This window comes from Phragmites australis, chromosome 8 (genome assembly GCF_958298935.1).
Source record: "Phragmites australis chromosome 8, lpPhrAust1.1, whole genome shotgun sequence".
Classification (NCBI taxonomy): Eukaryota; Viridiplantae; Streptophyta; class Magnoliopsida; order Poales; family Poaceae; genus Phragmites; species Phragmites australis.
The window spans coordinates 2,444,522-2,471,895 of record NC_084928.1 but is presented as its reverse complement, the minus strand read 5'-3'; the positions used below and the strand labels follow the sequence as shown (position 1 = coordinate 2,471,895).

Sequence of the window (27,374 nt, the reverse complement as noted above, 5' to 3'; positions counted from 1 at the left end):
TTGATTGGTGGATTCATGTTCCCATTAGGACAAGGAGATTTCGGTCTTAATTACGAGGAGCGTCTATACAACACTCATATGAGTGTTTTAGGGCTCCTAACACCTGATTTTTCAACCATCCAATTTTTAAATTTGTAGCTTAGATTAGATCTAATGTTGTACTAAACAAAAAATCATGTGTTACTGGGGCCTATAGCACCTGGATTTTTATTACACCATCATTACTCGAAAATTATACCTAAAAAGTAATTGTAACTGCTGTGTAAAGTAATTGTAATTCCAATATAAACTAACACATGAATTTTTCTTACACCATATATCCATCATCTCTAAAGCACAAATCTGAGGCACCAGAATTCAGGTGTTGGAGCCCTCTAAAACACTCATGTGAGGTCTATCAGTTCCCTAGTTATATTGTATTTCGACCTGCATAGTTGCATAGTTCGACGTGTGAGATTTAGCAATTCCCTATTTTTTTTAAATGAACCGACAAGAGAGCTGCATGTTATATTAATAAGGAGAAGCAACGCTTTCAAAACCAATAGAAAAAAGGAACAAAAAGAGATCCAACTAGAGCATCGATCAAATAGGACAGAAAAACCTATTCTCCTGAAAAGAGGTGCCCCAAGCACCACTCTCCTACATATGCCCAAATGTCTGCATCCTCTCTGATCCTCTGGGCTAAGTTAAGCATAGGTTGTTCTATCTTCTTAAAAATCCATCCGTTGCATTCTTTCCAAATTTTCTAGCAGGAGAGGACGATAAGAGATTTCAATCCCTTTTTAGGGATGCTTGGGCTAGTCAAAAGAGATCTCCACTATTGAAGCATAGTTGTTGATGGCATCCACGATGAAGAATGCAAGGTTGGCTGAGGGATTCGATCTGCAAGGAGGTTCCAAACCCTTCTGGAGAATATGCACTCCATGAATAAATGAAAATGACTTTCTGGGGTACGTCTATAAAGTGGGCAGAGTAGATTGTGAGGCCACCCTCTAAGAGAAAGCCTGTCAGTGGTCCAAAGCCTATTTTAAAGAGCCAGTCAAGCAAATAATTTATATTTTGGAGAGACCAAACCTTCTAGACGATGGCCTAAAACTTAGTAGCCAAGGCACCATGAAAATGTGCTTTGTATGCGGAAGCAGCTGAATATTTGCCTGAAATGTGAACTTTCAGGTTATGTCATCGTAGATGCTTGAACTAGCTCAACCCGCTGGATTGCAGTCCAAAGATCCACCATCTCTGTGATAAAAGCGAGCAGTCACTCTCACCACTTTTCGCCTTTGACTTCTTGAACACCAATGGAATTAAATCTTTTGGGCGTTGTCCTTCAAACCAAGCAAAGTGCTGGAAAGAAATACGCTCACCATTTCCAATAGTGACGGTGGGACATGCGGCAGACAGGAGGTCATCCATATCACTTCCCTATTTATATATTATTGGTCTCGTCGATTGCCACTTATAATTTTTCCGTTGATGTTCTACTTGTTTCCACCCGCTGGTTGGATTTCTTTGGCGTCGCTTTTCTGGTTCTCCAGCTCATTTGCTCAAATCTGGCAATGCTTCGTCACGAATTCAACTACTAGTCTCAAGTTGAACATCATATGTGCAGATGTGCTGTCACAAAGGAAGTGAACGTCCGCTGGGTTGGGTCAGGAACAACGACGCTTACCATCCTTTCTCCGCGTGATTTCGTTCGCCTCCTCTGCAAATTGCAGGGGTCGCGCTCCTGCTGCTGTCCGGCTGTGTGAACTCTCAATGAAAGACTACAATGGACTTGTGTTGTTCAAGAGGAGTTCACAGAAAACTAAGCCAATGACATCAGGAGGATTTCATGTCTTCAGAATTGAGAACAAGCCTTAACTAGACGACATGCAAGTCATGCTAGACCTTAGCGGCGGGGCTAGAAAAGTAGGACAGTCTGACATGCAAGTCAGGTCGAAGCTACCAAACAGCCTGACCCGACTTTGATTTCTCCATGGCGGGCCGCTGAGCAGCCCGGGAAGCCCCTGGCTCTGCCTACGCTAGGCCTGGAAACTTTACCCAAAGGTTTACGAATTTTTTTTATATTTTTTATTTCTTTAATATTTTAAGGATAGATGGTTGTTTAAAAAATCATATGTCTCAGTCTACCGATGCATGTTGAACGGACAAGATCTTATAGATCTTGATAGTCAGCAAATAAATAATCGGAGAGAAAGATATCACCTGTTTAGCGGGCGATTCCTTGTTTTCGCCTGTTGAACGGATGAAACCTTTATATCACTCGTTCAGCAGGCAGGAAATTGATTTCGCTCACTGAACGAGTGATATGTGTATATAATTTTTTAATTTAACTTTTTTATATACAGTAATTTGAAAAATAGTGCACATTCATTCAGCTAGAAATGTTAGTTATGTAAATAGTTGTCGATAATGATTATTGTTTTGAAAATTTTGGGTTGACGTAAATTTGTCGATATTTGTTAAATTCTTTGATGTAAAATTGTAGGAGTAATTTTTTTTAGTGAAGTTATGTTGGGGATGCAAATCTATTATTTCAAACAATTGTAGTTGTGAAACACTATTAATATAGAACTGTTACGAAGGTTACATACGTTAGCAAATATTACAAGTAATATAAGATTTATTGTCGCTGCACGAAAGAACTCTAACCATAAAGAGATGACGAGAACAAACATCCTGAGTCGCTATCACACCTTGGTGGTACCATCTGGAAAATTTTATCATCTTGAATGTTCACTATTTTTTAAATTGCATATAAAAAGTTAAATTAAAAAAATAAAAATTATATGCACATGTCACCTGTTCAGCGGGCAAGATCACTTTCTCACTCAATAAACGAGCGACATGAAGGTCTCGCCCGTTCAACGGACGAGAATAAGGTCAGGCAAGATCTTTCTCTCTCCAGTTATTTAATTCGCTGACTATCGGGGCCTACAAGATCTCGATTGTTCAATATACGAGACCTTGTTCTTGCTCGTTGAACGGGCGACGGTAGATTAGACTTGCGATTTTTTGAAATAGCAGTATATTTTTGATAATATTAAAGAAATAAAATATATAAAAAAATTCTCTCTCGACTCAGTGGGAAACAAATGAGGTGTGACGTCGGTAGGGCTGACCATGTTGGTTTAAATACCCCAAAGGTCTCACTCCCTCAACAGGCAAGATCTTTTGAGTGGACCCATGTAGCGGAGACACCACGAAGGTCTCACCTGTTTATCAGGTGAGATCAAGATCTCGTCTGTTCAACGGGCGAGATTTTTTTCTCTCCGATTATTTATTTCGCTGACCGTCAGTGCCCATAAAATATTGCCCGTTCAACGGATGAGACCTTCTTCTCACCCGTTGAACGGGTGATAGTAGGTTAGACTTGCGATTTTTTGAAAATATTAAAAAATAAAAAAATAAAAAAAAATTCAAGGTTTACAGGACTCCCACACGAGACTTAATCGGGCATGTCCGAAGTCATGCCAAGCCTGGAAATAAGTTTGCAAGACGACTCACATTCCCGTAGTAAGCGACTCGGTGAGCAAAAACCAAGTCTCAAACACGATAAGCCAGATGCCGAACCCTAAAACCACCGATCACGACCCGTGGCGCGTCCTGTAGGTCTCCCCAAGGTTTGTGGTTATCTTCATCGATCTCGCGAACTTAGCGGCTGAACACACAGATCTTACAAAGATTTCAGAATATCAATTGGAGTTTGAATTTCCTAATTCCTACGTTCCAAAGGGATCTACGCTCAACAACGGACAAGTCAAGTACTTAAGGTATATTTAGTTTTGGTCCACGTCTACCTCGTCAAAAGCTAGAGGAGCCAATTATTTGGTGGAGGAAGTAGATACCTAGAAGTTTGCCCAACGTGGACGCGAAAAAAAAACTACACGTGAGTATAGGAGTGAGGATGTGTCAATCTACGTCTACTATCTAAACACCTGCCTACATCGCAGTTGACCACCAAAAAATCGCTAGGGCATCTAGTTACTCGTGACAAGAAACTTTTCCTCGCACGTCACGTGACTTAAGGTATTAGATGACACCAAGTATGTCATCAAAACTTTAGCTCTTTTGATTATAATGTCATTCACATATGTGACCATCTAAGTCATAAATAAAACTATTTTAACTGTAGCAAATCATCAATCAGCTCCAAGCACTCGGCAACCAAAACCCCAATCTCCCCCATTCCACATAGGCGACCCACCCGATCATGGCGAGCCCTAAACCTTCCACCGATCACCATCCCTATCCCGTAGTGTCGGCGAGTACCTGCAGCCGCCGCCTCCCGTGGGGCTTCGCGCAGGTCTTCATCAGCCTCGCCGTCAACCAGGGGCGGACTTAGCCTAGAAATCGAGTGGGGGACCGCTAGCTACAGTAACACTGAAACTACAGTAAAAACATCTACGGTCCACTAAACTGACAAAAATGAGTGAGGGCTCGTGCCCGCGCTCCTACAGAGCTAGGCTTGCCCCTACTGCTCTCTGTGTCTGTGCGTGGGGGCGGCGCCCTCGCTTTCATCGCTGTCGGAGGATGAACTCCTCAAGTGGGGATCCTGATAGACCCCCTTTGAGATTCGGCTAGGGGATGATTCTGAATCTACCTCGTACGTGAATTAATGAGAGTAAATGAGATATAGGCGGGACGGATGATCGGATGCTAGAGGAAATAAATGCTCAAGGGGTTTTAGACAGGTTCGAGCCGCATGGAGCGTAATACCCTACTCCTGTGTGTATGCTATAAATGATCTGGAAATGTCTCTCTGTGGATCTCTAGTGTTACAAGGTTTTCTGTCTAAGTCTAAAGCTTCGGTCTTGGAGAACCTCTGCTCGGCTTCGAGCTTCGTGTGTCCTGTCTTCATTAGCTTGTCTGCTTGTCTAAGTCCGTCTCCTCAACCTGTTCTTCTCCGGGGTGTCCACCCCCTTCTTATACCATTGAGGAGGCTTGGCGTGCCCAGAAAAGGAGGGCACGGGTCTCTATGAACTATAAATGGAAAGCAACCATCATGGGCTGCAGCTCGGCATTATAGGGGTTGGAAAGTGCGTCCCCAGTCGGTCTTGTCGCTCATTACGTACGGCTTTAGCCGTTTGCAGGAGGGGGGCCCACCGGGCAGCTGCCGAACCACCCCACATGCCCGCTCGGTCGGAGCGGGCCTGACACAGCAGGGGGGTAGGCAATAAGCCTCGAGCCCAGCGACGATATCTCCAAGCTGCGCCAGATGACGCGCGATGGGACCCGTCGCATTAAATGTCCCCACGCCTCCCTGCCAAGCGGTGGCAGGGACTGACAGCAGGCGTGGGAGGAGCGGTTGGAAGTGACAGGCTATGCTCCCTATTAAATGCAGCATCAGGCCTCTCACCAACTGACACCTCACCGCTGAGCCCTTGTGGGGCCCACCGGTAAAGGGCTTCTCAGGTCCTCGGGGAACTCGAGTGCTCGGGGACTACTGTTCATGGCCCCGAGCGCTCTCTCCCGGAACTGTCTTCTCGGGTTCTAAGGGAACTCGGGTGCTCGAGGACTACTATTCATAGCCCCGAGCGCCCTCTCCTGGAACTTCCTTCTCGGGTCCTCGGAAAACTCGGGTGCTCAGGGACTACTGTTCATAGCCTTGAGCGCCCTCTCCCGGAAGTGTGTCTTCTCGGGTCCTCGAGGAACTCGGGTGCTCGGGGACCACTGTTCATAGCCCCGAGCGCCCCTCCCGGAACTGGGTCATCTCCTCGAGGGAAAGCACCACGTGGCATTCTGTTGTCCTGGCCTCAGAACTCGGGGACCCCTGGTTCCCATATCACCGACAGCAGCCCCCCGGCCCATCGGCAGACGATGACCCAGAGACTGCAGATTGGGCCTTTATTTCTTCGAGGCTGACCATAGCATCGGTGTCACGTGGCTTGTCTTCAGGCACTAGAATCTTGCTGTCTTTGCAGTCTTTCCGGCCCAGGCATTTGGTACGGCCCAGGCGGGAAATCGAAAGGACGCATGCCCTTCCGACTTCCGAGGAGAGTGATAACGAGGCGAGAGGCGCGCGTAGCAACCGCGCGGATCGAGGGTAGTGCGCCTGGCAACTGCGCGGATCGAGGGAGATGCGCCTGACAACCGCACCGATCGAGGGGAATGCGCCTCGCAGATTGCATCGAGGAATGTGCCGATTGAAATCCCCACGATATAAAAAGGAGAGGGGCAACGAACCGTTGCCCCCCACGCCATTCTTGCGATCGCCATCCTCTGCCATCTTCCTCTTTGCGCACCGGGAGCTCTATCCTCAGCCCGCAGCGCACCTTTCTTCTCATCTCCTCAGCACACTCCCCACCCCCAAAGAATGCCGAGGGCAGGAAACGGTCGCCGGGACACGTCGAGCTCCAACAGCGTCCTACCGAAGTCCCTCCTTATGAACGAGGAGGGGGTAGAGATGGTCCGCAAGTTGATGGTGCCCGCCGGCCAGTGGGAGGCGTCGGTGGTGACGCCGGTGAACTTTCCGCCCTCCAAGCGCAGGCCGGAGCGGATCGTGATCTTTGTGTCCTTCGTCACCGCCGGATTGGTGCCGCCATTCTCGACGTTCTTCCTCCAAGTGCTGGACACATTCGGCGTCCAGCTGGCCCACCTGAGTCCGAACTCGGTGGTGATCCTGGCGATCTTCGCCCACTTCTGCGAGATGTTCGTAGGACTGCCGCCGTCAGTCGCGCTGTTCCGGCACTTCTTCGTCCTCCGAGCGGCCGGGAAGAGGAAGGGATCCGACGAGGTGGAGGTAGTCAGCTGCTGCAATTTCCGCCTGTGGGAGGGGCTCGGCGACGTCTACATCCCGCAGGTGCTGCGCAGCAAATGGGAGGACTGACGCCGGGATTGGGTCTACGTCGACGTCACTCCCCATGACCGCCTCACGCTGCCCCAAACGCCGGCGGAGCTCCACAAACCAATCTGGGAAGCGGCCCCTGCGGAGGATGAGCGGATGCGCCCGGTGCTGAACCGCATCGACGACCTGCGTCGGGCGGGGCTAACTTCGCTAATGGTGATCACGGATTACCTGCGCCGCCGTCTGGCCCCTCTGCGGGAGCGTGCCCACTTCGTCTGGATGTACACCGGTTCGGGCGACCTGACGAGAACCTGCATCGGCGAAGACGGGGACCTCAACGAGGGGGCGATGGCGACCCTGCTGAAGGTGGTGACCGGAGTTGACGACCTCGCCCGGGCAGTCCTGCCCCGAGAGGAGTTGGCGCTTTGCGCCGACCCGGGCCGGGCAGCACTGCAAGCGTCCATGCCGGAATTCGACGCCCAAGGACTGGTGGACCGTCCGGGGTGCCGGAACCCCGGGAGCATACATATCCTCGGGGTGAATGACAACGGAGGACCACTGTTCATAGCCCCGAACGCCCCTCCCGGAACTGGGTCTTCTCGGACCTCGAGGAGATAGTCCCCCAGGGAAAACGCCACGTGACATTCTGCTGTCCTGGCCTCGAAACTCGGGGACCCCTGGTTCCCATGTCATCGACAATCGCCTTCTCCCACCTCAACTTGCTCCTCTTCCTGTCCAGCTACCGCTTCGAGCGGTCGCTGCCCGGGTCGTCGTCCCACGTCCAGGCTAGGCTTGCCATGTGGGTCCAGTGGCGAACCCAAAGGATAGTCCAGTGAGTCTGGGACTACCATGAGATCTGATACAAGTTTGATTCAGTACGTGATTTAGCACATAGTTTGTAAAAAAAAGTCTAATCGGATGCCTACTCAACACTCTGGCATTGGATCCGCCACTGTGTAGGCTCTGACCACGATCCTCACCGCCGCCTTCACCATGGGCGCTCTAGCTGCTGCCTCTGCCCCTCGCGATCGCGGCTTGGGTGATGGGCGCCGCGGCCGTCGGTGGTGAGTCCTGCGTGCCGTTCATTCTTGACGACAAGTGAATCGAGATCATGAGAGAGCTAGTGATGTGGTCTTGTGGATGTGTCCTTGCTTCTCGGATGCACACAAGCCAGTTGAGCCTCGTGCAAAAGAAATAAATAAAGTCGATCTATGGATCGGAGCTATGAAAATTTCTTATCTCGTCTGATTTCTGATGCATTTTGTTGATTTGACCTGAAACAAGGCTTTCGATCGCTTTCACCGTTTTACATCCTAGAGTCCTAGAGTATAACGCATGAGCAATACAAATCATGTGCATGTCGCGTACGACGCCTAGTGTAGCTAGTTTCCACTGGCATATGGTGGGCATGCATGAATCATGATCGATCATTTTATGCTACGAGTAGAGCTGGGATTTACGTCGGGTCGGACTGGCACGATTGGCTCTCTTCGGGCCTTAGGCCCTTCGGGCCGTGCTAGGATGGCACGACGAGCCTCTGACGAGGTCCAGGCACCGCACAATGGGCTGCGCATGCCGGGCTAGCACGGGCCTGGCACCGTTTTGGCTGAGGCGAGGAGGACGCCGGCGAGCACGGCGACGGCTGAAGGGAAATTGATGTGTACAGAGAGAGGAGAATCACAGAAGGCTCACCGAGACTCAGGTTGAACAAGCGAAGCTCGGCGGTGGCGATTCGTCGTTGAAGGGCGGAGAGGGTCGCCGGAGTCGGGGAAGAAGACGGTAGCGCGCCCAATTCCGATGGGGAGAAGATGGGGGTTCGCACAGGAATCGGTCGGAGAGCCTCACCTCGGAGTGGGGGAGCTCACATTGGTGCAGGTTCTCGTGCAGGGCTCGAGGATGGAAGATCTACGATGGGGAAGGAGCTCGCACGGCGGCCGGTTGTGGGGAAGAAGACGGTACCCGAGCCCGATTCCGGCAGGGATTAGGCGAATCGGAGGCAGGATTCGGGGAGGAGACCTCGAAGGAGCTTCCCAGAGCTCTGGTGCGGCTGGGAGGGCTCGGAGGCAGCCTAGTGGCCGTGGATTTGCAGCGGCATAGCTGCTGCTGCTGCTGCTCGGTGGGGGAAAACGTGGAGAGGAGCAAAGGATGAGCTGCTGCTTCATTTCTCTTTATCTATCTATCTTAAATAATCTTGCATGCGAATGGCACAACATGCAGGACTTCATTTTGGATCTTTGGGTGGGATTTGGAGGACAGAAGAAAAGGGAGTTTTCTGCTCCTGTTCTTGGCTATGCGTGCGTGAGTGAGACAGTGAGGGGAGTGGGTGTTCTGTTGGAGAAGAACGCCAGCTCAGCGGATCCAAATTCTCTCCATAAAGCTAGGTTTAAGCCGAGAAAATGTGTCTTCCGGTACAGTACTCTATATTAATTAATCATTTTTTATTGTAGCTACTGTAGATCATCATACTGCACAGAAACTTTTGTACCGTAGCAGTTAATCCGAAGTTTTCGTCACAGATCAGACAGCTAAGATTTTTATCACTGTAGCTCACTGTAGATCCTCTCTGGATGGAGCTCAGGCTCAATGAATAGATGAGGAAGCGAGCGGGATTGGTACTGACCCAGGCACGCGAATAGAAGAGAGAGAGGGGCAGAGGCGGATCCAACAGGTCCTCGGGTGGGCTGGACACACGTAAAATTTTTAGCAATCAGCGGATTCAAGCCCAGCGCAAAGTGATCCATTCCATCTTCTAAGGTCTAAGTCTACGACGGTGCATGGCCTTGCTGTGCTGAACTGCTCGCTCGTGCCTCGCGATTGACCTTGGCCCTCTCCTAGTCTCCTTGACGGTGCAGTGGCGGCGTGGCGCACGCGCATCTTCTCGACAGCTGGCATGGCTGCATGCCGCTTCGCGCCTCCGTGCCCCTCGCCTGCTCTTCCTTGCGCCCGGCGCCCGCGAGCCAGCGGCGGCGGCGACTGCGCGCCTGCGCCCCTGCAGGCTACAGCAGCACCGCACGTCCGCACCACTGCATCAGCCCCGCTGCCCTCTCGAATCTCGATCCTCCCGTCGGCTGTTATAAAGTGTAATTCCTTGTTTCTTTTGATTGCTATAGAGTTGAGCTCATTTGTTTTTTTTATATGGTGAGATCCAGTCTCACTTGTCTTGCTTTTGTTGACTGTTGTTGGCTTCTTGCAGTGCCTAGACAGGTATAGAACAGGCGTCCTTTCTACTTTATTGTTCTCATTTTTCTTTTTGCGTCTCCTGTTATCTGTGGTTTCAGTCTTTTTTTGCTTTTTCTGTTTTTTCCGTTATGGAAAAGACTTTTTGTTAGCGTAAGTTGATACGTTAGTTCTGTAGTTGATCTGTATGAGACTTTTTGGTTTTTCTTTTTCTTTCCATCTAAAAAAATTTAGCAGAACTCCTGCTGTCCCTTTGAAAAAAAAGGTTAGAGCCAGCAGGCACACTGCCACACACACAGTTGGGGAGCTTTTTAGACAGTGTGGGACGAAGGGAAGCAGTGGTGCAGGTGCTCCCTTGAATCTTTTTGCAGCTCAATTTGTTAGACTGTGATGCGCATATAGTTTGGTCCCAAATCTGAAAGGTAGTATGCAGAAAAAACATAAGGGCTTTCTTAGCTGCAAAAATATACGAGGAACATTGGATCAATATTCGTTAAATTATTCCCTTAGTTACTGAACTTGTTCTGAAATGAACTAATTTTTTTTTGAATCTATTGGTTGATTGGAATATTGGAGTAATGGCATTCAAATTATTCATGGTTGATGCAGTTATGAAGAGAAAAATGGTCTAAGGGGATATTTTGTCATTTTTTGGAAACCAAAAGCACAAAAAAAAAATCATCTATTGAAAAAGAAGAACCGACACCAGGTGAAACGCTTCAAATTTGTGAAGGGCAAGGAGAGGAATCACAAGAAGAAAGAGCAATAGAAGACAATGTGAATGGTAGTGGGAATCTATTAACCTCTTCACTTGCATATGGCAATGTGTCATCCTAAAAATCTCATCCAGAACCACAAGAACAAGAGATACCTGCATCTAGAATCAGTGAAAGGGCTTCTAATTCAGTTCATAATAGTGAGGTTGAAAGGATTTATGATGTTGAATGTCTTCCACATGATCTGGGGAAGAAGATGCCTATCTCAAGCTACGATGTTAATGATCGAGATGTTTAGAGGGGATATATTGCAAAAGGGCCTTGTCAACCTCGTGCACATGATTTTCCCACAACACAAATGTCAGGTAAACCCCGCCGCTTCAGCGTTAAATGGTTTGATAAGTACCATTGGATTGAATATAACGTAGAACAAGATGTTGCCTTTTGCTTTGTGTGTTACTCGTTCAAGGATGAAAGCAAACAAAGGGAGGTGATAGTTTTGTTAAAGGAGGGTTTAGGAATTGGCATAGACATGATGTACTTTACAAACATGAGTGTTGTATAAAAGGTTTCACTGTAAAGCTCAAGAGAAATTCAACTTATTTCTGAAACCTAATGCATCAATTGATAATGCTATTGTGAAACAAACAAAAGAGGATAAACTTTTGTACAAGACTAGGTTGACTTATTCAATCCAATGCATAAGATTTATTTTGCTCCAAGGATTGGCATGTCGTGGACATGATTGAAGTGAAGAATCTAGCAATAAAGGAAATTTTCTTAACTGTTGGCATGGCTTGCTGAAATAATGAGAAATTTGCAAATGTTGTCTTAAAAAAATACCCCAGAAAACTACCAAATGATTGCTCATGCCATACAAACATATATTATTAGTTGTTTTGCCAAGGCAACCACTAACTACGTAGTTGAAGAAATTGGTATTTGTTACTAGTCAATTCTAGCTGATGATGAGTCTAGTGATGTGTCCCAAAGGAACAACTAGCTTTGTGCTTGCGTTATGTTGATAAACAAGGAAGGGTGTGTGAGAGGTTCCTTGGAGTTGTTCATGTGGCTAATACTACTTCTTTGTCACTTAAGAAAGTAATTGAATCTTTGCTTATGGAACACTCATTAAGTCTTTCTCAAGTCCGTGGGCAAGGATATGATAGTGATAGTAACATGAAAGGTGAAATTAATAGGCTGAAAACATTGATTATGAATGAGTTTCCTTTTGCTTATTATATCCACTGTTTTGCACATCAACTCCAATTAGTTTATGTTGCCGTTGCAAAGGGAAATGTAGATTGTGAGTGATATTTTAACCAAGTGTCATATTTGCTTAATGTCATTGGAGTTTCCTGCAAGCGCCATGAAATGATTAGAAATGTTAGAACTCAAGAGCTTTGGGAAGCAGTAGAATTGAGTGACATTTCAAAGTGGAAAAGGATTGAGTCAGGAGATAAGATTGTCTAGCCTAGGTGACACTCGTTGGAGTTCTCATTACAAAACAGTTTTGCACATTATTGCTATGTATTCTACAATCCGCAAAGTACTCATAAATCTAGGAAAAGATCCCTTCTACAGGGATGATCGGGGGAAAATCCATGCTGTGTGTGGAGCATTTGAGTCATTTGATTTCATTTTCACGGCACACTTGATGTTAGTCATATTTGGATATACAAATGACTTGTGTCAAGCTTTGCAAAGGAGGGAGCAAGATATAGCATATGAGGGATGATGGATGGGAAATTTTTCTTCAAGAAAAAGTCACATCATTTTGTATCAAGCATCGCATTAAAGTTCCTAATCCCAATAGTAGGTATAAGCCTTTTGGAAGATCCCAATGTTTCTACTCAAAGCAAATGAATGATGATCATTTTAGAAGAGAAGTATATCTTGGTGTCATTAATACTATTCGTCAAGAGCTTGATAACAAGTTTGATAAGTTTAACATGCAATTGCTTGTTTCCATTTCATCCTTAATTCTTTAAATCCTCTCAACTCATTTGCTTCTTATCATCTTATGTAACATGTTTGATAAGATTAATATGCAATTGCTTGTTTGCATTTCAACCTTAAATCCTCTAAACTCATTTGCTTCTTATGATAAGGAGCTGCCTCCCCCGATGACCTCCACAGCTTCCTCTGTCGTGGCCTCTGCACCCACGCTTTCGTCCTCCACTCCCACACCTTCCTCCTTCATCGTAGCCTCCTCCTCGGCCACCCTGTCCCCACCGACCTCCTCCTCACTGCCTTTGCCTGCTCGAGCACGATGTTGGGTCAGCGGTAGTCACAATAGGCTTGGAGGAGGCGGTTGTAGGTGGCGACAATAGGCATGACGAAGGCCTATGTGACGAAGTGGTGGGGCGAGAGGAGGTCCGGTAACAGGCCTAGTGGAGTAGCACGACGAGGACGGCATTGCAGGTGAAGACGGTGGGGTAGCATTGGCGAGCGTGAGGATGCGGCGGTGGAGGTCGAGGTGCTTCCCCTTGAGCACCGAGGCTGACTCCAAGAGCTTGGGGCATTAGGTTTGTAGGCGGAAGGGCGGGGCGCCCCTATGGCACGCTGCAGTGCCGAGCCCTGGGATAGCGGGGGCTCTACATAGAGGTGGCAGAGTCTGGTGGAGTCCGATGACCGCCGAGGTCGTCGAGGACAGGGAGGAAGAGGACTGTCCGATTCCACCCAAATCAGAGGGGTGGAGCTCTGAACCACAGAGAGCTAGGCCAAGTGTTATTCAATTTCGTGGAAATTGATTTCCAATTTCAATTCCGATTCTAAGGACATCTAAATAGTTGAAATTGACAAAGCCTAAAGATTCTAAGGTCTCAATTCTGGGATCCAAATGGGGTCTTAGAAAAGTATTTTTGAAGATAAATCTACACATTTGATTTTAAGGTTTACAAACTAAATATTTTAAAAGTTATTGTTAATCAAAGTTTTAAAAGTTTGATTGAACATTCTCCAAAATGACATCAATTTATATGACCAGAGGGAGTAGATGATTTTCTGACAAATGATGTATAGCAAATTCATTAAGATAAAATATATTTGCATTAGCTTTACTAAATTTAAAAGCAAATCCAGAAATAGTATTTACAACAATCATAAATATAAAGCAATCGATAGTTATAGTTAGTTTCAATCTTCAGCCTCTCCCCTAGGACGAAGGAACAGAGCGTAGAAGCCCCCGACAACCGTGGACGCGGCCATCAACCAGACACCGGCGGCCACGAGCCACGGCATGAGCGCGGCGACGCTCCACGAGAACATCGCCGTGAGCAGCGTCGTCGTGAGCCAGACACCAACCCTCGCCCGGTCCCTGGCCGCCGAGGCGGGCGCCGCCGTCTCGAACCGGCGCAGGGAGTAGAACAGCAGGACGAGGCTGGCGTAGGACGCGACGACGAAGGATATCGCGGCGGTGTCTCCACGTGACCTGCTGATCGCCATGATGGAGCTACCGGTGAGGAGCAGAAACCCCAGGGATGTGCCTGCCGTCGCCATTGTGGTGTTATTTGTCGCCTGTGCGAAGGCCTACGTACGTTCTGTTCGTTTGGCATGCAACTAATCGACGAGATGGATCGAGTAACTAGGCTTATATAGACATACAGGCAATGGGAGACGTGAGAATTGGACCACGGCCTAACGCGTTGCCTTGGAAACGAAGCCGTATTGAATGCTTGTGGGGTGCAGCAAACGTGTAGCTTACCAGAGAAGGTTGGAGGCAAATTCTATAAGGCCCGGCCCTATAGAACGCTCGTGAGATCCTCATCTGAGCCCTTCACGGGAGATTCGACGGCACACGCAAGTCTACCTCTGTGCACACGAGGACATGTGTCGACGCGCGGCAGGGGTCTCCGCGTGAGGTCGGACCCCATACAATTTGCCTCCGAGAAGGTTTTGAGAGCTTTGTGTGCATGCCAAGAAGTCGGAATTAAGGAAGGTTTGTTTTAGCTAAGTAGATTATAGATTGTGATTATAATTTGAAAGTTGAAATAAATATGTTGTATTATAAAAGTTGGATTGTATGATCTGTAGAAGCTGATAAAAGATAGATTGCAGATAATTACAATTCAACTTTTCATAATTCACAATCTACCGTATGCTTTTCACCGTACACGACTGAAACAATTAGGCCTAAAAATAATAAAAAAGAGTCAAGATTGAGAACCATTAATTACCTAACCATTCCCACTCTCTTGATTTTCCTATTCAATTGCTTAACTTGTCTTGCGTTTGTGTTCCCTCTTCTGCAACATAAATGCATGGAACTTGCCGAAAGTCCTTGCAAAAGACGGACTTCAGCTATTAAGTATGTGACGCAATACAGTGACGCATGCAGAAATTACCATCTTCAACTAAATCTCTTCACGGTTCAGTTCATTTCATGGATGGATTTTTATTCACTTTAATATTTTAACAGTTTTCTTCCTTATTCCTATCATAAAAGATTCTCATCTTCATTTATTTTACTCTAGGCTTCTCTTTTCTTTTCTTTCACGAATCTTCACAAAGAAAAACCGTTAAAGATAAGATAAAAATAAAGAAAATAAGAACAAATAGGAAAATCAGAAAAATGAAATAAGAGAATATAGTTAAGATGGCCTTATCTGTTTTAATTTGGAGAAAACGAAGTTAAGACAGTGACGCATTGCGTATGCGATGAGCGCCGTGGCAGGTCGTCAGCGTGTGCGTTCCGTGCATGGCATCCGAGGTGAATGAACTTTTGTACCGGACTTTAGCTGTACGATAGTATTCTTTATATCACAAAATATTTACCGGAATTTTTACAACTATTTTAATATTATTTTGAACTTTAAGAGTATTGGAACACTATATATATTTTTTAAAAAAATTAAACTTATGGCCTTATCCGTTTTCGAGAAAACTGTTAGCATAGCATCCATTCATACGTGAAGGAAGTCAGTGAAGCATTACACCGTGGCAGGTCGTCCGCGTGCGTGCCGTGGCGTCCGAGGCGGATGAACTCCTGTACCGGCCCGTCAATGGGGGGCAGACCGTGACCGGCCCTGTTACCTCTTGAAGCAGTTGATGCAGTACCAGACTGTGTTCGGGAGATCTTCTGAGTAGTTTCTCGAAACGAAGGAGGTCTTCCGTTAGAACCTGGATTTGGACGTGCGCTTTGGGTGGACGGCCCAAGTCAAGCAGTATTCAGAGCCCACTTGGCAGCGGTGGTGGATATGGACATGGACGTGACGGTGTGTCACGGGCACGATAAGTGTTAGAAATCAAAAGTGATCTAAGCCGGTAACCGTCCCGCAATTGTTCATTGAGCAACTGTATGATAATTCTTCTATTCAGAAGAGATGTCATATGAACAGGTATCTTTTAATTATATATATAAATACACATCTATCAATGAAAAAACTAATACGTTGAATATATTTTTCTACGCTTTCTATTGTCATTATAATTTCACTTCAATATGTCATCAGCATGCTCTACTAAGTACAGGCACAGAGGCAAGAAAGCTTTCGATCATAGCCTCACTGGTGAGGGCCATGGATAACATGGACCTATACGTACCTACAATGATATTGGCTTCCGCTCTCCTCCGCGCTTTGCAGCAAGTGCAACATTGCCGCCCGCACACCTTCATCGGTGGTCGCCGTGGTCTTCACCACGCCTCGGGTCACGGTCATCGTCGTCGCCATGCTCCCCAGGGCCACGGTCGCCGATTCTTCCATCGTTGTGGTCATAGTTGTCTACACCCGCTTTGTCATACTCTGGTCGACGCGCATGACGCCAGCCCAAGAACCACCACAACTAAGGCAAACACAAACGACGTCGTCCACCTGGGTCCCCTCAGCTATTGCCCCATCCATGGCTTAGCGCCATTCACCTTCAGCCCCATCGTGAGCACCACCGACCTGCCACCACCGGAAGTTGACGTCCCCATCAACGTCGCCTCGGAGCTGTCGTCCTTGATGCCTGCGCTAGTTGCCCTGATGGCGCCACAGTCGAGCTGCCTTGGCCACATAGCCACCACGGTGATGCGCTGCTTCAGCAGCACTGCACCCTCCTCCAGCAGCACCGCGTCCACAACCGGCGCCATCTCGCCGATGACCTCCTCGACGACGCTTGACTGTGACCTCATGATTAACCCAGGCGAAACCATGGTGGCTCGCTGTGGGACCCCCTACTACTCCAATGACGAGGCCACCAGATCTGCTCGTGGCGACATCGGAGTTGTCTCACGCGTGTCGCCCTCAACTCCGGCTTGTTGCACTCTCCGCCGCTTTGCAACAGTGACGACGAACTCCCGTCTCGACCTCCGCCCGGGATCTTGGACCCCGGCGACCATGGGCCTCAGCTTCGATCTAGTATTTTTCATGTTTAGACTCTTGGTGTTTATAATAATTGTATATTGTGTTGTTTACTATTGTAACTTCACATTTCAGACCCTATTTTTCTGGAAATCTGTAATATTCCATATGTTTGCTATTATGCATTCCATATAACATGCAGTTGTGTTAACGACCATGTTAATTTTGCAATTGAGACTATTTTTTTTTATAGAATTACATATTAATTCACCATAATTAATCCCAAATAGATCTTATGCCCAAAAATGCTTAATTCAAGTAGAACTAAAATACAAAATCAAATTAAGTAATTACCTTAATTTAATATTTGAGAAACACAAGGTAATGAAACTATAGAATCTACTGCATATTTGTATATTATCCATCATTATTGTGAGGTCTATATTTTATCACCTTGACTTAATAACTACATTCAATGGATTCTTCCAAATATTCCACTTAGCATAACACAAGGTAATAGAAACATAGCCATCTATTGACAAATGTCATATTATACCTCCTACTAATGCAAGATTTACACCATATTTAACGATTATCTTTAATGTGTTAGCTACATAATTTGAGGTCTACACTATGTATTTTCAAAGTCAACTTGACTTTACAAATTTTGTATCATTATTACAACATTATCATGATGAATTTTAATTTATATACAGTAAATTAATCAAATCTATGGTTTAAATCATGTAGGTCAAGATGATCGGAAAAAGAGTTCGATGAACTCACACTTGACTATCACAATTATCCGACAAAGGCAGTAGACATCAAGGTCAGTCTTACGTCCCGTAAAATAGTAGCGGCACTCCAACCTCCCTAAGAGGGAGATCCACCGCTACCAGATCAAGTTAAATATAGAGTATTATACATAATAAAGTATCATATCCATTGGAACCTCAAATCTGAGTATCTAATGGAAAAAAAAATCTGAGTACTCTATGACTAGCTCTTAAAACTAGATATGAACAACAGATGGTAGTCATTCTGCATGAAGCATACTATGAATAGACATATGTTTGACTCCAGGACTATAAGCCCATCGGAGAATACAATCATGATGTTCATAGAATATGTTCAAAATTGCGTTTTTGCGAGAGAAAAAAACCTACAGATGTGAAAAAGATATAGAAAACTTTATCTACTATGCTTTCCGCTGATAGGGTCTTACAACAATAATATCGTGCAAAAAATTACCAAGTTTATTCTAACTTAATACATGTGTTACTTCATGTCAAAAAGCATGATGAACTCATTCTAAGAAATCATCATCAGCGTCCAATAGACGCTGCTCCTTTATCTGAATACATTCTAATGTTCAGAATAACAACAAGTAATAGCTTTTCCAGATGCCAACTAACAAACTTTAAAGGTAAACACAGACGCAACAAAAAGTAGAAGCCACCTGCATCGAACCAGGGGAAAGACATTTCTAAACCCCAAGTTGAAAAATGTAATGTATATCGTAAGTGTGGATGCTACAAGCACACCACTAAGAAATGCTCCACCCCGAGATATTTAATTGATCTGCATGTACAATCTGAGGGACGTAACCAATTTGCTCAAGGACAAAGATATGAAACACACTTCAATCTTTAAACTGATGCCACCAAGAAGGCTAGTTGTTCACAACAAGTTCCACAAGAACGAAGTAACAATTAGATTCTTTAGCACCTAGAAGATTCCATGAGCACGAAAAACATGATTGTCGAATTTATTTTGCAGCATGTTTGAAGACCTTATCTAGTCACCTAATTCCGTAGATACCATGTTATTTACATCTATTAGTTGTTGTAGTAAATAAGTTGTTATGTCACAATATTGTATCAGTACTTATGATACTAAATAAAATTTATATGTATTCTATATATCTTATAAAGAATTTTATATTAAATTATTCATTTATATATATAGATTCCTACATGAGTCAATCTGATGGAGGAAGAAATATGCCTTATGGACAGTTGCACCATAAATTCTATAATTAGGGGAACAAAATATTTTTCAAATAAGAGACAAGAAAATGTTTTGACAATCGTTGGATGTGATGCAGTGATTGTTGGCTCTGGTCGTGCCATAATTACTCTCCCTATGGATATCAAATCATAATCGATGATGCACTATTGTATCTCGATTCAACTTGTACCTTACTAAGTTAAGAGATATCCGTTAGAATGGTTTTCATATAAAAACCCATTATAACAACAAAGAAGATGTCTCCTCTTAACGAAAAATAGCAGATACAACAAACAAGTACTTGAAAAATGTTTCTATTCATCGTCAGGATTATACTATACATACACCAAATCCATAGCAAATGTTGCGTACAAGGTAATTTTTCAGAATGTTTGCATTCCAATCTTGGCATGATCCCCTTGGTCATCCCGGTTTAGGGATAATGCAAAAAATTATTAACAATACTATTAGTCATGATTTAAGTGAAGCTAAATTTCCATATTTTTCGGATTTTATTTGCACTACATGTATCACAGGAAAGCTAATCTTAAGACCCTCTTACCTTAAAATTCAAGATGATATATGCGGTCCTATCCAACCATTATCTGGACCACTCAGGTATTTCATGGTTCTAATGATGCATCTACACGATGGTCTCACGTGTATCTCTTATCCACACGAAATCATGCGTTTACCAAAATAATATCTTAAATTATTAAATTACAAGTACATTACCCTGAACATCGAATTCAATCAATCCGAATGGACAATGCTATAGAATTCATCTTCCATGCCTTCAATGACTATTCTATGTTCCTAGGAATTCAAGTTTAGCATTATGTCTCATATGTCCATACTCAAAATAGTTTGGCAGAGTCTCTTATTGAGAGAATTAAGCTCATTGCACGACCCTTATTACATAATTGTAATTTACTAACCTCGTGTTGGGATCATGTAGTTTTACACGCTGCTGACTTAATTCAATTGCGACCTACTGCATATTATAGTACCCCCCTCTACAATTAGTACATGCAAATCCACCAAGTATTTCTCATCTACATAAATTTGGTTGCGCTATATACATACCGATCTCACCACCGCAGCGTACATCCATGGGCTCACACAAGAAATTAGGGATCTACGTGGAGTATCAATCTTCGTCAATCATTAAATACCTCGAGCCCCTCACAGGGGACCTATTCATGATCCAATATACTTACTATATATTCAATGAGCACTATTTCTTGATATTAGGGAGAGATTTCAAGTATCAGGAAGAATGACAGGAAATTAATTAGAATGTCCAAGTCATTTCTTTCTCAGATTCACGTACTCAAGAATCTAAACTCCAAGTTCAGAAAATCATCAATTTGCAACACATTGCAAATAACTTGCCAGACACATTTACTGACTACAAAGATGTCACCAAATCCTATAACCATACCAAAAATGTGCTCAAAAGAGTGGAGGTAACAAACAAAATGACTCAACTCCTTGTTCAAAATAAGAGGAAGAGAAGTACGACAAAAAAAGGAGGATACAACTCCTCGCAAACACCAAAGTAAACAGTAGAAGAAACCCTTTGAAACATCAAGTGCAAGTCAACATCAAGTTGACAGACACCCAATGGGTAGTATAGGCCCAATGGATGACCAACATCCACATCCCAGCTCAATTGTGCACTCAATTCATGATGTTGGGACATCGGAATACCCTGACTCCATCATATTAGAAAACACGACCAGTCGCTAAGGGTACAAAAGATATCCACCAACTATCTAGATTCTGAAGAATCATATGACCGAAAGACTACAATTGTCGACACATACTTCTCCACAACGATTGCAAACGACATAAAAAATTATCCATATCCTAAGACCATGGCAGAGTGTTGAAAGCGCTCGGACTGGGCTCAATAGAAGGATGCAATCCAAGCAAAAATAGCATCACTCACCAAAATATATGTATTCACATCAGTAATACCAACACCTGTAAATGTCTTTCCTGTGGGATACAAATGGGTTTTCGTCCGAAAACAGAATGAGAACAACGAGGTGGTGAGATACAAAACAAGACTTGCAGTATAAGGGTTCACACAGAGACTCATCATTGATTTCAATGAAATATATTCTCTAGTCATTAGTGAAATCACATTCTGATATCTTATCTCATTAGAAGTTCAAAATCATCTATCTATATAGTTAATGTATATAGTGATCGCATATCTATATGGGTCACTTAATTTAGACACATGTATGAAGTTTCCCCATAGAATCCAAATTCCGAATCCAAAAGTAAATCGTAACATATATTTAAGTCACTATGTGGCTTAAAGTAGCCGAGACAAATATCGTACTACCAAGTTTCCTTCTTCAGAATGGTTACTACAATAATGATGATTGTACATATGTGTTCATCAAGAAATCCTCGACGGGATTTTGTGTTATCTTTGTGTATGTTGGTGACCTAAATATCATTGGCAACGCGCAAGATATCAATCAAGTACGTGATCATCTAAAGGTGGAATTCGAGATGAAGGATTTGGTAAAATCAAATTTTATTTAGGTTTATAACTCAAGCACATTCTCTCATGAATTCTAGTACACCAAGCTACTTATATCTAGAAAATATTAGAGAAATTCAATATGAACAAATCATATCAATCTAAAGCACATATGGTTGTTCGATCTCTAAGATATGGAGGAAGATCTATTTAGACCACAAGATGATGGAGAAGAGATACTGAGATCGTAGGTTCTATATTTCAATGCCATTAGAGTGCTCATTTATTTTGCAAATTGCACTAAGCCTAATATCATATTTAAAGTGAACTAACTAAATATTGATAAATTCATACATAAATATTTTGATGCCCAAAATTACTGAACTCAATTTTTTAGTCTTCTTTTGTCATGCTTTGCCCAACAAAAAACAAGCGTGGAGTAGGCGTGCCAATCCTCCCTGTTTATTTCAGGCATTAAAAAATGCTAGAAGTTGTAAAAGTATATTTTTTTAGAGAATTCTAATTAAATAGTGGCTCATGCTTTTTAGATCAAACCAATTAAAACGGGTTACTAGTGAGCTCTAATTTACTCATAAAAATATTTAGAATTTTAGACTATTTTTATACTTTTAAATAAAATTAAGAGTTAAATAAAAATCATGAACACACATACACATCAATAGCTAGCGAGTGCATACCTGCGCGTGGGAATCAAATGCTTGACGAGCACAAGTTAGATGACTAGGTCTGACTGTTTTTGCCGGTTCCACCCATTCACCATCGCAAGAAATATTCTTTATAATTGGTCACTATATTCATCTAACCAAATATCTTTAAAATTAAAATAACCGTCTACATCATGCATATCCTATAAACCAAACGCCCCCTACGTCGGCCAAGGTTTCGGTAGGAAATAACAAAATAATCCACGGCTGGGCAAGCCACGTACCACGCAGTGGCTGCACACGACATCTCAACCGACATGTCACCACTGCAACGCAAATTTTTTTCCAGGAAATTGAGCATTATCCTTTTCAGACAAGGAGCATGACCTACACTCGTACGTCTTCGGGTCTTCCCTGACTTGTTTTTTGGGGGAAGCGAGGCATGTGATATTTGTCAAAGTCAAAATAAATGAGGTGGAGGACTGGAGGTTTATCCGAGAACCAGTCGTATCGACACACGGTTGCTCCTCTTTATTTACGAACGACTGAATTGATCTCTACGTCTATATTTAAAAATATAATATCAGTAATTAGAAAGGATGAATAGATATTTTAATAATTTAAAAAAAATTATGATCTTTTTCTATATGGATCATCTAATACATCTTAAAACTCAAGTGAAAGCAAAAATAGAGAAAAATATTAACAAGAAAAAACCGAGATAATACGACTCTATGGATAACATAGGAACCATATGTTTCATTTAAGATCAATCTATATATCTTAGCACTCGAAAGATCATAATTTACAAATAAAAAAAAGATAAATATCGATCAACGAAACTCTCTAAGTTAATTATCTAGATATAAAAAAATACAAGACCCCATCACATAAACATGTGTATACGAATTTTATACCTCTAGCAACAAGAAGAATGACCTCACAAGGTGCTGAAATTTCAGCCTAAAAATCAAAATAAAAATCAAATCCGGAAACCGAAAACTTACAAACTTACAAGGGACTAATAGAGAGAAACTAGAAGGAGGTGAGAATAATAATACGAAAAAAAATAACTTTATTGCAGCAGATGTTAGCCCTATATTAGGCAAATTAAAAAAAATAATAAAGATCTCACCTAATACATAGGCTAAGCACTTATCTTTCTCTTATATAAAATCCTCGCACAAGGCTCTCATATGGATGGCATAAGGGGCTCAAAATAGCTAGTTTATCACCTCTCATAGTCTTATCCCTCTATTTATAAGCAAATGAAATTTGACTCATAAGTTTTCTAGATTTTTCCCAAAATACTTTTTATTGTAGTACACTCTTACCTACCATCGATAGTATTTTTGTCTATTTTTTTCTCGATTCATTGGACGGTCACGACGCCTTTACGACATAGCTCCGTCTTGACACAAGCTTCGCGATAATGCCACGTACTCTTTCAGTCCTCCCACGGTTTTAAAGTCAAACCGTGAAACCCTAGCACGCTTCTCAAAGTGTGACTCCCCACTTACTTACACCTTCCGATGTCGACGTGTGTACTCCGTCTTGCGATCCTGACTACCGGTAAGTCTCTCCCGATTCTCAGGCCATCTTGTTACTTACACCGATATCACTTTCGCTTAATTTTATTAACATGCCGTCTCTATCCATCTTCTATAGTTTACTTGACCTACACGTGTTCAGCTAAGATCACCCTTAACTCTACCCGATCTCCTTAATCGTCTAGCTTACTAAGCACTCTGTTTGGTCTCAATCATCCTGCCGATCATCAAGTTACATCTATTACCTGCACATCATGAGACAAGAAAACGCATATCCCCATCTCCAATTCCAGTTAGTACATAATCAATATGCACAAATAAAATCTCAAATCACATCAAAACTCATGCAAAACCGAAGATCATCAAATCAAATAAATATCAATATCAATCACTCATCACAAATAAACCAAGTCACATTTCAACTTAGTTTGTCATGAAATATTTGTTAGTTCCTAATATATTTATATAAACTTCAACTTTCTGGTTGATTATTTTTTATCTAAAGTCATTTAGATATTAAAATAATTATCTAAAAATTTAGATAAAAAATCAAAAACTAAATTATTAAAAAACAATTAGCTACAGGTAGGTTCGCGCGAGGGGTGAGACTGTATGTTCGACTCTCACGAACTGCACACAAACGCGGTCGTGAGAGGTGGTCTGGGTGCAAAATTTTTTAGCCTCTAAAATATCCAATTAATATTTTAGGTGAAATCATTATCGCAATCAGTTCCAGATAAAAGAGGCAGCCTAAGTACTTTGAGTTCGTTTGGGATGCTACTAATCGACGCGATGGAGTAACAAGGCGTACCGCTGACTTGGAAACGAAGCCGCCGTACGAAATGCTTCTGGTTCAGCAAACGTACAGTAGCTTACAAGAGAAGAACAGGTTGGGGACTTTATGTTTCTGTTTAACTTGTCTTGTGTTTCTGTTCCCTCTTCCGCAACATATATGCATGGAACTTCCCTCGAAAGTCCATGCAAAAGCGGGAAGCACATACACATGCACCCTTATCCGTTTTAATTTCGAATTGCGTACGTGTGATGAGCGCCGTGGCAGGTCGTCAGCGTGCGTGCCGTGGCGTTCGCGGTGGATGACCTCCTATGCGGCCCGTTAATGTGGGCAGACCGTGACCAGCCGTGTTACTTGTGGAATGTTTTTATATACTTTTTTCAAATATTTTAAAATTAAATGCTCGTTTGAAAATAATGAGTTCTACCTAAAGGTGCCTGTTCAACATGCGAGAACAAGGTGAACATAGGTAAGATTTTATGAGTCCTAACTGCTAATGAATTTAATAACCGGAGAGAGGAAGTTTGCACCTGTTCAGCGGACGAGAACTTGATCTCGCCTGTTAAACAGGCGATACCTTTATCTTACCCGTTCAACGAACGACATATTTGTATCGCTCGTCTCCCGGACGATATATTCGATTTAATTTAATTAAAATATATATATGTATAATTAGCTTTTGTAATATAGATTTTGTATTCGATAAATTGAAAAATATTACATATTCATTCGACGAAAAATGTAGATGTGCTTACAATTATCTAAACAGTTCATTCTACCCTTAATTTTAGTTGGATGTCATTCTGTCGATATTTCTTTATTTATGTAGTATAAAAGTGTATAGAATTTTTTTATGAAGTGATTTTGTAAGAATACAAAATTTAATTTGTCGAACAATAGTAGTTATGAAGCACAAATATCATATAATCTGGTACATAGTTTACATATGTTGATAAATATTACATAGGATATGGAGGTTTTCGTCGCTGTGCGAATGGACCATAACCATAAAGAGATGACAACAAACTTTGATATCTATAGTACGTTTAAAGACTAACCTAATAGCGTGTCGCTGCTAAACCTAACATGCTTTAGAGAATGAAAATAAGTCAATGTATAATAGATACTCTATAGTGAGTGCAACTAGGATATTTACCTTTTCTTAAGGTATCATGACCCTCCACCTTAACGCAACAGGCTCTCTTTCGCTTCCTTTTCCCTTTCTACTTCACGTGCTTCAGCCACGGTGCGCTCCTTGTTGCCTCCCTTATGTGCTCTTCGTCCTGACGTTTTAGCCGTAGTTCCTCCTGCTATTGCTCGTACTCCCGACGTTCATAACCTTCCCTCCTCCATCGCATCTCTATATCAACCAACTGCTTCTGGTGCTTATTTTACTTCATCCAGCTATTCCATAAAGTTATATATAGGTGGAGGAGATTGGACAAATGAAATAAGAGGGGAGATTAATAAGACAATGCATGAAACCGTATGTAAAATGGTAGACCTACATTTAGGGTTAAGTACCTAATGCGCCTTTGATTGGGGGCTAAACATCAAATTGTTAGATCCCATATCATTTTTTTAGCAGAGCTACAGCTTCTAGCTTTATATCAAATATTGTGTTTGTAGGCTAAGATAAAGTGATTTAAGTTTTTTTAGACTAAAATAAAAATAAAATGGTTTACCTAAACACTACTCCCCCGTCTTAAAATATAGGGCATATTAGAATTTGTAAAAGTCTTTGAAAGTATACTTTGACTATTAAATTTATTTTACAATATATTATTAATGGCTACAAAATCAATATCGTATCAAATATAGATCTATTGATATAACTTTTGTATATTAAAATATACATATAATTTGACCAATTGTTAATTAAAATTTACAAAGTTTGACTTTCTAAATCATAATATGCCATATATTTTAGGACAGATAAAGTATTAGTATATCCATAACTCCAATTACACAAATTTCTAAACTAAGAGTACCAACTCTAACAATTTTTGAAACTGAAGTTCTGCCAAACAAAATAATATTAACGAGAGCAAGCTGCCACCATCGACTAATCTCGTTGTCAGTGATTGGGTTAGCAACTAACCGGACAGAGATAAGCTCATCTTCATCAACTGAGGGGATTTCTCGTGTCCACATGTCGCAGTCAGAACAAGACTCGAGTCAACCAGACTTGATTTTTTTTAACAATCAGGTCCTTTTTCGAGGACTACATTGAAGACCGGATGTTCCGAAGGTAGAATCTCGAACCAACGAGATTGAGCTCATACGCCTTGCCAGATATGGCCAAATGGGCCGTTCGTGCCGGTCCGGCACGGGCCGGACTCGGCACGGCCCGGCTACAGTAACGGGTCGTGCCGTGCCGGCCCGCGTGCCTTCCCCTCGGCCCACGGCACGGCCCGTCGGTGACCGTGCCGTGCCGGGTCGGTCCGGGCACGATTTTGGCCCGACGGTCCGGTCGGCCCGACGGGCCGAAATAGATAAAAAAAATTAAAAAATACATAAAAATATAGAAAATAGATAAAAATATAAAAAATAGATAAAAAAATATTTAAAAATAGATAAAAAAATATTTAAAAATAGCTAAAAAATTAAAAATATAAATAAAAAAATAGAAAATAGTGCCGGGTCGGACCGTGCCGGGCCGTGCCGGCCCGGGCTGGACCGTGCCCGTGCCGGCCCGTCGTGCCGCGCGCTCGGCCCAGACACAGCCCGTGACGTCGTGCCGTGCCGGCCCGGCCCGTCGATAATCGGGCTGTGCCGTGCCTGGGCCGTACCTACAGTGCCGTCCCTCGGGCCGGCCCAGTAAACACGGCCCATTTAGACGTCTTTACGCCTTGCCCACCGACCCATTCTCTCGTATATAATAAGGCT

The 27,374-nt window shown here is 43.2% G+C and overlaps 1 protein-coding gene across 1 annotated transcript; it reads right to left on the bottom strand.

Annotated features, from left to right (window-relative positions):
* Window positions 1–13,712: 13,712 nt before the first annotated feature.
* On the bottom strand, window positions 13,713–14,230 carry LOC133927854 (uncharacterized). The gene has a single exon (XM_062374242.1). It carries the CDS (start codon window positions 14,179–14,181, stop codon window positions 13,819–13,821), a length of 363 nt encoding a protein of 120 aa, XP_062230226.1. The 5' UTR covers window positions 14,182–14,230; the 3' UTR covers window positions 13,713–13,818.
* Between the last annotated feature and the right edge of the window lie 13,144 nt (window positions 14,231–27,374).

Coding starts and splice junctions, on each gene's coding strand:
- LOC133927854 (XM_062374242.1), bottom strand. CDS start 14,181: ATGGCGACGGCAGGCACATCCCTGGGGTTTCTGCTCCTCACCGGTAGC.